The sequence below is a fragment of the Lampris incognitus genome, chromosome 2 (assembly GCF_029633865.1).
Source record: "Lampris incognitus isolate fLamInc1 chromosome 2, fLamInc1.hap2, whole genome shotgun sequence".
Lineage (NCBI taxonomy): Eukaryota > Metazoa > Chordata > Actinopteri > Lampriformes > Lampridae > Lampris > Lampris incognitus.
The window spans coordinates 96857774-96869924 of NC_079212.1; the positions used below are offsets into that span (position 1 = coordinate 96857774).

The following is a 12151-nucleotide window of genomic DNA, read 5'->3' on the forward strand; positions in this document are numbered from 1 at the left end:
ACTCAAACAGTAACACAAAGTATGTTATAAATGTATTTCACAACTATTTCACGAATGTTTTTGTTGACCATAAGGAGGAAGAGGAAGAAAATGACGATGTTGCAGCCGAGGAGGAGGACCCAGAGGTCCCATCAGGACCTCGGCCAGCCATCTCCGAGCTAGTAAAGAAGGAGAAGATCACTCCCATCCCAGAAGGAAGTGCCTTCTTCATCTTCAGTAGTACTAACCCGTAAGGCATCCTCCCACAGAAACACAAACATGTACATCCATATACGTATATGTGAGCCATGATGATATCATGGCTGAGTGGTAAGTACTGGTACCTCACAGCAAGAAGGTTCTAGGTTCAAATCCAGTTGGACCTTGATGTGTGGAGTGAGCATGTTCCCCATGTTCACATAGGATTCCCCCACACCAAAAGACATGCGTGTTGATTTAATACTCCTGCCACTGCTCTTGAGCAAGGTACTGTGGCGTGCGGGTAGCGTAGCAGTCTATTCCGTTGCCTACCAACACGGGGATCCTGGTTCGAATCCCCCGTGTTGCCTCTGGCTTGGTCAGGCATCCCTACAGACACAATTGGCTGTGTCTGCGGGTGGGAAGTCAGATGTGGGTATGTGTCCTGGTCACTGCACTAGCGCCTCCTCTGGTTGGTCGGGGTGCCTGTTTGGGGGGGGGACTGGGAGGGAATAGCGTGATCCTCCCACGTGCTACATCCCCCTGGCGAAACTCCTCACTGTCAGGTGAAAAGAAGCGGCTGGCGACTCGACATGTATCAGAGGAGGTATGTGGTAGTCTGCAGCCCTCCCCAGATCGGCCGAGGGGGTGGAGCAGTGACCGGGAAGGCTCGGAAGAGTGGGGTAATTGGCCGGATACAATTGGGGATAAAATGGGGGGGTCCCCCCTCCCAAAAAAGTACAAGGTACTGGCCTTAGAACTGGAGTTGACCCCTGGGTGTCACACTGTGGCTGCCCACTGTCCCTCAGTAGTCAGGGTGGGTCAAATGCAGAGAATTAATTTCCCCACAGGGATCAATAAAGTGAATTAAATTATGTGCGTACAGGTAAACATATCTAGCATACACACACTGTACACAGCTTACATTCCCTCTCAGATCTGAATATTTTCCACAGCTACCTTTGCTTTGTTTTACAGGATTCGTGTGGGTTGCCACAAACTCATCAACCACCACATATTCACCAACCTCATCCTGGTCTTCATCATGCTCAGCTCTGTTTCACTTGCTGCTGAGGACCCTATCCGGAATTTCTCAGCACGTAATATTGTAAGTTCACAAATCTTCTCGTGAGTTCATCAAGGAGCTTCTATTTTTGTTGAGTGATTTGTTACTTTGACTTTGCATGAAAAAGGGAAATGTGAATTATTTCAATGTAACATCTGGGCAAAAGCCACGTAAAATCAACTGTAGTTTGATTATATCGTAGTTGACTGTTTTACTATCTCATAGAGAGAGTGTAGCAGGTTCACTGAGAAGATTTGTTATTTTTAAAGGCATTACTAACTTTGTTTTGTTTAATGATCATTAATTGTGAATATTACTTTGACAGTTACAGTGGATAGAAAATGAATGCTCCTGCCCCCCTTTCAGATTTTCTACATTTTGTTGTCAGGGACTGTAAATTTCATGGATTTAAATGGGACTTGTTTTGCCCTGATCCAATTTGAAAAAAGATTGATAAAACTGAAATTTCTTCATTTTTTTAATGTATGCACCCCCCTGAGTCAGTACTTGGTGGAAGCACCTTTGGCAGCAACTATTACTACCATTTTTTTAGGGTAGCTCTCAGTAAGGTTGGCACGCCTGGATTTGGAGATCTTCCCCCTACTCCTCTTTGCAGAACTGTTCGAGCTGGGAGAGGTTAGTTTCTGTTTGGTGATGGACCACAAACTTCAAGTCGTTCCAAAGATTTTCAGTCGGATTTAGGTCGGAGCTTTGACTTGGCCCTTCCACCTTGCTCTTTGCAAGCCACTCATTGTTAGCTTTGGCCTTGTGCTTTGGGTCATTATCAGGAATCAGGAGCAATTTATTGTCATTTCTTACATGCACTTGCATACACAAAGAAACGAAATTTCCTTTCCCCCAGCCCACAGCAGTGCAACACAAAAAACACACATCTGAAATTTCTCAAAAACGACACCACCAAAAACACAGCGCAGTCCAAAAAATTCCTCTGTCCAGAGAACAAACTCCAGCCAGGATGACTGCCGGTCTGCATGGGCTAGCAATTAGCTTAGTTCTCTTGGAAAATACATTTCCAACCCATTTTCAGACTTTCTGCAGGCTTCGTCAGGTTCCTCTCCAGAATCTTCCTGTACATGGATCCATCCATCCTCCCTTCAATCTCGATGACCCAGTTCCTGCAGATGAGAAACGTCCTCACAACATTATGCTGCAACCACCACGTTTCACAGTCGGGATGGTGTGGTTTTGGTGATGGGCTGTGTTGGGTTTTCACCAAACATAAGGTTTGCCATTTATGCCAAATGGTTCTATTTTGGGTTCATCTGACAACAAAACTTTATGCCAGTTTGTTTCAGATTTCTCCAGGTGTTTCATTTTGCACAAATCAAATGGGACTCCAGATGGACCTTTTTGAGAAATGGTTTTCTTCTTGCCACCATTGAGGCCAGAAGTGTGCAATATCTCCCCCCCCCCAACCTTTTTCTCCCCAGTTGTATCTGTCCAATTACGCCACTCTTCTGAACCGTCCCAATCTTTGCTCCACCCCCTCTGCCGATCTGGGGAGGGCTGCAGACTACCACGTCTCCGCCGATACATGTGGAGTCGCCAGCCACTTCTTTTCACCTGACAGTGAGGAGTTTCGCAAGGGGGACGTAGCGTGTGGGAGGATCACGCTATTCCCCCCAGTTCCCCTCCCCCCTGAACAGGCGCCCCAACCGACCAGAGGAGGCGCTAGTGCAGCAACTAGGACACATACCCACATCCAGCTTCCCACCTGCAGACATGGCCAATTGTGTCTTTAGGGACGCCTGACCAAGCCGGTGGTAACACGGGAATTCGAAACGGCGATCCCCATGTTGGTAGGCAACGGAATAGACCGCCATGCCACCTGGACGTCCCGTGTGCAATATCTTTGATACTGCTGTGTGATGCACATGTCCTCTGTTGGCTATAAAGCCCTGTAGGTCTTTCAAGATTACTGATGGCCTCTCTGAGCAATTATCTTCTCTCCCGGTCATTTGATTTCGATGGATGCCCTGATTTTGGCTGACTGTGGGTGGTGCCATGTACTTTCCCCATCTTAAAGTAGACTTAACAGTACTATGGAATCTCTTCAAATCCTTGGAGATCTTTTTATGTCCCTCATCTGATGTGTACCTTTCCACAACTTTGTCACAAATTAGTTTTGGGAGGTCTCTGGAGCCCATGCTGCTGTCTCTGTGTGGGACTGAAATTGCAAACTGACAGACCATAGTAAACAGTTGTTTTTATTCACCTTATCAAGTTTAACTGCTGTACTTCCACACGGGTGTTGGACATTGAGTTATTGTGTGATCTTGAAGGCAATCGGTTATTCCTGAGATAGTTTAAGAGATGCTATAGTAAAGTGGTTGCATACTTGTCAAACCAAGATATCGCAGTTGTTTGTTTTTAATTAATGTTCAAAAAATGTGTATAATTAGATTTTCCCTTTGAAAATACAAACATATTGTGTTTCGATTAGTTGAAAGAAATATAGATTTATTGCATTTTAATTCCAGGCTTTAGGTCAGCTGAATGTGAGAATTGTTGAAGGGGTGAATTAATTTTCTATCCACTGTAATAACACAATTCTAGGATGCTTTTGACAAAGCTGTGGATGATGTTGGTGATGCAACAAACCACAAAATATCTATACCTTGTGAATAATCTGTACTCTCCCAAGTCCTTTCCAGCAAGTGTTTCTAATGTTTCTCCACTCAGCTTATATTCATGTTTTCTGTACATGCACAATGCACTGTCTTTGTTAAACATGTACGTTGCTTTTTGCAGATACTTGGTTACTTTGACTATGCTTTCACGGCTATCTTTACTGTTGAGATCGTTTTGAAGGTAAATGCCCTGTGTTCCCTCTCCGTCCTGTGACTAACTGCCCCTCCCCCAGTAACACACCAAACGTCTCGTTGCCTTCCAGGTCCTAGGCTATGCAGATTATGTCTTCACTAGTATGTTTACATTTGAGATCGTGTTGAAGGTAACCCCTTAAATGACAATAAGAGCCTTGCTGCATTCTCTCCTTGTGTGTCACCTGCCACTTAGTACAACCTAGCTTGTTTCCTTTCTCTTATTTACTTTTTCTTCATGGCACCTCTTTTAAAAACAAAAACAAAACATTGGAGTTGTAATTAACAACCATTCACACACTAACACAAACACAAGAGTTGTTCAAATTCCACCAATTCATGTGTTATCCCAACAAAATACTGTGTATATATAGAATGTGAAGCGGCACGGTGGCACAGTGGTTAGCGCGGTCGCCTCACAGCAAGAAGGTCCTGGGTTCGAGCTCCGGGGTATTCCAACCTTAGTGGGTCATCCCGGGTCGTCCTCTGTGTGGAGTTTGCATGTTCTCCCCGTGTCTTCATGGGTTTCCTCCGGGTGCTCCGGTTTCCTCCCACAGTCCAAAGACATGTAGGTCAGGTGAATCGGCCGTACTAAATTGTCCCTAGGTGTGAATGTGTGTGTGTCGGCCCTGTGATGGCCTGGCGGCCTGTCCAGGGTGTCTCCCCGCCTGCCGCTCAATGACTGCTGGGATAGGCTCCAGCATCCCGCGACCCTGAGAGAGCAGGTTAAGCAGTTTGGATAATGGATGGATGGATGAATGTTGGGGAAAGGAAACACTAACATAACCATATTCACATAGGTGTCATGTTATATGCTGACAGTCTGCACTGAAATGATTTCGAATTTGATAGCACAATTTTTATGCAGATGCAAAAAAAAAAAGATGCAACTTTTGTGGGATGAAACAGTTATTAATGGGCTGACAAAACATGTGGCATTGGCTGAAGTTGAGTTTGAAGTCATTTTCTGGGGGAGGTTGCAAAGGTTTAAATCCAGCTCCAGTCAAAGCCAAACTCCATGCTTCTCATACCGACCGCTACTCAGATAACCCATAAAAGAGGGGGCAAAACCAACCATGTTCCTGCCGAGCATGGTTCAGTCTGCTATCCCTGACTGAGTGCATAGAAATGTGGAGTTAAAATCCATAAATGTACAGACCAAAGACGGTAAAGTCCATCTAAGCCGTCCATTGTTTGAACCTCAATTACTGTCCTCCAGTAGCGCTCTTAGTTAGCGCCTGGTTCTTCTCTCTCTCTCTCCGTCTTGCTGCTGGGCTCTACATTCCCATGCACTCAGAAAATGAATCCTTTACTTTTCTTATTTGAACATGACTTATTTTGGCTGGTTTTTCTCTCTGCCTGCTGAACTGTAGATTCTTAACTGGGAGCCGCTTTTCCCTATTCTGAGCTATTAAAGAACATACTGGAATGTGCTTTAAGACAAACGGCCCACATGAATGTGACAGTAAGAACATTCTGCTTTCCAACCACTGAAGCCATAGCCCTCGCAGGTAGCTGAAATCCCTGTTCGCGGCAACAAATTGCATGTTTTATTGCCTCGTCCCATAGTGGATTGCAAAATGGATGGCTTGCTACTACATTCATGTAGTTAAGGGCCGTGGGGTGGCGATGGTTAGCTTTAGCCTCCTGTTTTACTGCCCGGAGCTCGCCACCCTAAAATAAGAGTGAACTATAAGAGTGTGGCAATGTGTGTCCATTATATGTGTGTGTGTGTGTGTGTGTGTGTGTGTGTGTGTGTGAGTCCTTGTGTTAGTGCATTAGTGTGTCAGCGTGTGTTTCTGTGTTCCTGTGAATGTTATTTGTGTTTAGTTGTTTCTGTCTGTTGGGGAGTGAATGCTATAGGTGAGTCAATATGTTCACACAGTGCAACATATTTTTGTGTCTGCGTCCTCTGAAGTGTGGAGATTAACTGTACTGTAAAACTGTTGTGTGTGTGTGTGTGTGTGTGTGTGTGTGTGTGTCCAGTGAACAATGCATTTGATAATGTCTGAACGTGTTTTTCACCATCTGCTCCTCTGACGTCCTCTGTCCTCTCCCCAGATGACGACATATGGAGCTTTCCTTCACAAAGGAGCCTTCTGCAGGAATTACTTCAACTTGCTGGACCTGTTGGTGGTTGGAGTGTCTCTTGTGTCCTTCGGTATCCAGTGAGTAACCCGGCCTCATTCTCTAGCTTTCTCTTACACCTCCTCCCGCTTTCGCCTTCCTTTTTCAGTACTTTCAAATGACACAAAATCTTGTTGTTATCAAACAGGTCATCTGCCATCTCGGTGGTGAAGATTCTAAGAGTTCTACGAGTCCTTCGACCCTTGAGGGCTATCAACAGAGCCAAGGGTCTAAAGGTAAGGCCATTTCCAAAACCAGTCATATCCATCAAGTCTGTTCATCAGTATAAATGCAAACTACCAGTTCAGTCAGGAAAACCCCGGTATCTGGAAAAATGTGTATTCCATTGCATCGGAATGGTGATATTGTTTTATTTTGATAAATGGCTCCTCTTGTACGTACTAATTGCACAGAGTGCCCTGTATCAACAAGAACACATGGTATCATCGATGTGCAGCACAACTGTTACACGACTGTTGTGAACAGAACGCTACAGGATCATTGTCTTAAATTTGTAAATGATAGTAGGCCTAGTGTTTTCAAATGGGTAGCTAATGTTAGATATCGTTAGATAGGATACCGAGTTGCTGCCAGAAGTGGTGTTGGTGGGCCAGTAGGGGGCAGTCTTCCCTCTGGTCCTAATAAGAACAGCATGTCAAATCCCAATGCCCCAGTGCAGTGATGGGGACACTGTTAAACTGAGGTCCTGACTCACTGTGGTTATTAAAGATCCCATGGCGTAGAGTAGGAGGGTTCCCTGGTGTCCTGGCAAAATTCCCAACCTGGCTGTCTCCATCTGGCCACCTAATCATCCCCCCATATAATTGGCTCAGTGACTCCTCCCTCTCCACCTCAAGCTGATGTGTGGTGAGCGTTCTGGTACAAAATGGCTGCCGTGCATCACCCAGGTGGGTGCTACACATTGGTGGTGGTTGAGGTGAGTTACCCCCTTCAATGTGAAGCGCTTTGGGTGTCTAGAAAAGCGCTATTGATGTAAATTTAATTATTATTATTATTATTTGCATATTATTGTGATGACATGCTTAACATTAACATTGTAAAATAGATGCTTTTGCACCGGTTGAACAGATCTAAAGTTAACTCATCTGAATCATGTTTTTAGCTAACCGACAAAAAAGCAAACTGACACATCAGAAGAGCACATCTTTTTTTGCATCTCGGTTGATGGTGTTTCGGTTAAATCCTACCTCAAATGAAACTATATGGGCAATACCAAGTGGTAGAATATGAGGGAGAGGCTGAGAGAATAGTATTGGGGGAGCAGAATGAATGTATTTTGCCAATTTTTGTACTATGAGGATTATAATGTTACTTAAAAATCGCCAAATTTTAGATGTCTTACAACAGCATACAATTTTACTCGCATGTACTCAGAACATTTTTAGAGGGTTGCAACACCCTCCACCCTGTGAATCTGTGGAATCCATGCAGATGCTACAGCTAAACAGCTTACTCTTTAGCAAGGGCGGTTGTGTGTGTGAATAGTTGGCAGAGGCTGACCAGAGTTGCCCGACTCCATGTTCTTCAGTAATCTCTGGTGATACGCTCCCCTTTACAGCATGTGGTCCAGTGTGTGTTTGTGGCCATCAGGACCATCGGTAACATCATGATTGTCACCACTCTGCTACAGTTCATGTTTGCCTGTATCGGAGTCCAACTCTTCAAGGTAAGCAGCAAAACCGCACTGTGGCTGATATTTTGTCGATGCACCACAAAAAAAAGATATCAATGGCTACAATGCCCAAGTAAAAAAAAAGCCTTTTTTTTCCCAGGGAAAGTTTTACCGCTGTACAGATGAAGCGAAGTCCAGCCCAGAAGAGTGCAAGTTAGTTTTATATTACATTCAGGAGTCAATGTCACAACATTTGCATTTATCTTGCACTGTCAGTTGGTTTGGCTTGTGACATTTTCTTAAAATTCTCTCACTCTTGACCTCCATTCACTGGCAACACCACATATAATTTCCTTACAGGGGCACCTACATCCTGTATAAGGATGGAGATGTGAACCAGCCTACAATCCACAAACGACAGTGGCACAACAGCGAGTTCAACTTCGACAACGTCCTCATGGCCATGATGGCTCTGTTCACTGTGTCTACATTTGAAGGCTGGCCTGCGTAAGAGGCTCTTCTTGATATCATGTTTATGCTTTGGGATGATCATGCAAGAAGCCAATATTTAAAATTCAATAATGTCTTCAGATATGATATCTTTGCTGACCTCAAGAGACAGTTTTTTGCTGTGCTGCTCACATGTGGGTGTCGTTCAGTGGCGTGGCTAACTTGCGGTCTGTTGTCGCTGTTTCATCCCAGGTTGCTATACAAGGCCATCGACTCAAACAGGGAGAACCTCGGCCCCATTTACAACTACCGCGTGGAGATCTCCATCTTCTTCATCATTTACATCATCATCATCGCATTCTTCATGATGAACATCTTTGTAGGTTTTGTGATCGTCACATTTCAGGAACAGGGAGAGAAAGAGTATAAAAACTGTGAACTTGACAAGAACCAGGTCAGTGTTGTCATGTGTTTGTACTTATACTGTGTATATTTGGGGAAATGTCCAACAGTAACGATTAATAAGACAAAAGTGCTCATGCTATTATCTTAACTAGACCAGCAGTAGAAGGCATGAGGACTAACCAAGTGTATGTATTTATCTTCAGCGCCAATGTGTGGAATATGCACTTAAGGCTCGTCCATTGAGGAGGTACATCCCAAAAAATCCTTACCAGTACAAGTTCTGGTATGTGGTGAACTCCACAGGGTTTGAATACATCATGTTTGTACTCATCATGCTCAACACACTCTGCCTGGCTGTCCAGGTAAGACACCCTACCCTAGGTGCCTCCATGAAACCAACCAAATAACATTTTAATGTTATTAAATGTAATGGGGGGGCGGGGGAAGTGTAATTTGCAGTACATTTATCCACTATCTCAGTTTGGGAGGAAATAATTATTACTTGAAGCTTGTCAGTCTTACATTTCATTCTAAAACAAAATATCTATTTTATAGATGTTCAGATGTCACCATTTAAATGCATAATTTGTTTAGTTATTTATTTATTTATTCGTTTTATGGGCGGCACGGTGGCGCAGTGGTTAGCGCTGTCACCTCACAGCAAGAAGGTCCTGGGTTCGAACCCCGGGGTTGTCCAACCTTGGGGGTCATCCCAGGTCATCCTCTGTGTGGAGTTTGCATGTTCTCCTGCAGAGGGTTTTCTCCGGGCGCTCCGGTTTCCCCCACCATCAGAAAGACACGCATGTTAGGGTTAATACTCCTGTCTGTGCCCCTGACCGAGGCATGGCGAGACAAACTGGAGTTGGTCCCCGGGTGCTGCATGGCGGCTGCCCACTGCTCCTAGCTACACAGCTAGGATGGGTTAAATGCAGAACGTAATTTCGCTACGGGGATCATTAAAGTATATCAAAATAAAAAAATCTACACTCCACTTTGTTGTGATGTAATACCAGCTCTGGATGCTGTGTAATTTCATTTGCTTTCTAATCATTTTACCATTTCTTCTCTCCAGCACTACGGCCAGTCAGCACTGTTTAACTATGTGATGGACATCCTCAATATGGTCTTCACCGCCGTCTTCACTGTGGAGATGGTTCTCAAGCTAATTGCTTTCAAACCCAGGGTAAGCTGTGCCGTCACCTGCACGTCTTCATGGAAAATTACATACTTGCACAAAAGCATGCATACAAACACACATTCTTTGAACCGTTAGGTTCTTAAGATTTGTTTTTGTAAACGTGTAAGGAAAACAAAATGTGTGAACACGTGTATATTTGACGAGATGTGCCCTTGACTAGTTTTATTTTTTCATTTTTAAATCTTTCTCTCTGATGGACTGCCTGGCCAACAGCTCTGTGTTGCAAAGAAGGACAGGATGCTAGTAAGAGACAGTGTGGAGTGCAGTGGTGCAGTAATATGAATGTCTCTCTAGTGATAGATACACACACACACCGTCTGTGACAGGGCTGCAAACTAGGAACACACATTTTTTCATTGCTTGCTCTGAGAATGTGTGTATTTTTTTGCTGAGGTCTCGACATAAACAATTTGAAGTTGTGTAAGCACATTAGGGGTGTCATGATTTCGTTTCTAAACCGAAAATCTATCGAGGTGATTCTCCAAGTATTTTTTTTCTCTCCACCCCGCCTGCTTGCGCGTGTCCAAAGAAACAAAAAACAGCAGCTGAAAGACGACACAGCGTAGTTTACCAGTAGGCTGCAGCTGCACTTTTTGAGACACCATGGCCGCAGCCGGAGTCGGAGATGAGGGAGAGACAACAGAAATTTAAAAACCTCCTTCTTCCCCGAAGTCCCCGGTGTGGCAAGATTTTGCCTTCCCTGTGAGTTGTGTCAATAACGAACCCACAAGGACAGAAAAACTACTTCGTTCCCAACTGATTGGTGAAATAAGTTTTTGTTATTACATTTAAAAAAAAATTTTTTATAGTTTTTCCCCTTATAACTCCCGATAAACCCAATGGCATATGGCCGGAACTCTTGTCGAATAACTCCCTTGACTCACGTTTCCACAGGAAGGAGATAGTCGTAACACCAGCTTCCTTCAAACTGGTTTCGGCTGCTCTCGCTATTTTACACGCTGAAGCCTCTCATGGATTGCATTACCTTCAGGCCGCGAAGGAGACGTAGGTAGAATGCTTTCGGTTGCTTGACTGCAGGCACCCGGATAGGCCAGAGGAGTCGCTGGAGAACGACGGGTTCCCGAACACTACACCGATCTACACCCACTATCCCTCGGGTAAGGGTGGCCTAATGAACGCCTTACCCCGTGGACACTCTGGCCGTGACCGGTTACGGTGAGTCTGGGATACGAACCTCCCAGCCACATGATGAGCGGGTTGCAAGAACGGCGGTACTGTTATTACATTTTAAATACATTATTTAAATTTAACCACACTAGCCTTAGTGTGGTACATTCCCCCAAAAATATGGTTGTTATATCACACTTGATACCATGTGGCCCATATTTTTCTCACCAATTGAATTTGGCCAATTACCCCAGTCTTCCAAGCCGTCCTGGTCTCTGCTCCACTTCCTCTGCCGATCCGGGGAGGGCTGCAGACTACCACATGCCTCCTCCGATACATGTGGAGTCGCCGCTTCTTTTCACCTGACAGTGAGGAGTTTCACCAGGGGGACGTTGCACATGGGAGATCACACTATTCCCCCCAGTCCCCCCCGCCCCCCGAACAGGTGCCCCGACCAACCAGAGGAGGCGCTAGTGCAGCGACCAGGACACATACCCACAGCCGGCTTCCCACCCGCAGACACAGCCAATTGTGTCTGTAGGGACACCCAACCAAACCGGAGGTAACACGGGGATTCGAACCGGCGATCCCCGTGTTGGTAGGCAACGGAATAGACCGCCACGCTACCCAGATGCCCTGTAGCCCATCTTTAGAAGAATTTGAAAATGTAAATGACGGTTGTCAGGGCATAAAACCAGTGATCTGTTGATCTTCACAAATCAAGATTCGATAGTCTAACAATGGCATTGCCGTCAGCGCTAAAAAAAAGTTTAAATCGAATTGAATCGAATCATGACCTTAATATCAGAAGTCAAATCGAATCGTGTATTTGGAGAATCGTGACACCCCTGAAGGTGTTGATCTTAAAGTTGGACCAAAAATCAGTGATCAGATTTAACTTTTGATGTCTAAAAACCTCAATTATGGCATTATTAGACATTCAGCAAAAAAAAAATTGTTAATGGTAAATGACTAGTATTGTGTTTTTTACACCTTTATCTTAACCATTCTCAGTTGTCTTAAGACCTGCGAGGGGGTAGTCTAATCCAACTAGTTAATTAGCTGGCCTTTGACAGTCACAAACCAAAATTGGCAGTAAGGGTGGGCAGGGCTTCATGATTTGA

General features: G+C 44.7%; 1 protein-coding gene across 1 annotated transcript in view; it reads left to right on the forward strand.

Moving 5' to 3' along the window:
- Window positions 1–12151, forward strand: part of cacna1da (calcium channel, voltage-dependent, L type, alpha 1D subunit, a) — an 87813-nt gene that overhangs the window by 55270 nt on the left and 20392 nt on the right. Inside the window, exons 18-29 of the mRNA XM_056302150.1 lie at window positions 75–229; window positions 1156–1285; window positions 4016–4075; window positions 4158–4217; window positions 6148–6254; window positions 6362–6449; window positions 7793–7900; window positions 8007–8059; window positions 8207–8353; window positions 8549–8750; window positions 8905–9063; window positions 9774–9884. Coding sequence (XP_056158125.1) covers window positions 75–229; window positions 1156–1285; window positions 4016–4075; window positions 4158–4217; window positions 6148–6254; window positions 6362–6449; window positions 7793–7900; window positions 8007–8059; window positions 8207–8353; window positions 8549–8750; window positions 8905–9063; window positions 9774–9884 — 1380 coding nt within the window. The remainder of the gene's footprint in view (window positions 1–74; window positions 230–1155; window positions 1286–4015; window positions 4076–4157; window positions 4218–6147; window positions 6255–6361; window positions 6450–7792; window positions 7901–8006; window positions 8060–8206; window positions 8354–8548; window positions 8751–8904; window positions 9064–9773; window positions 9885–12151) is intronic.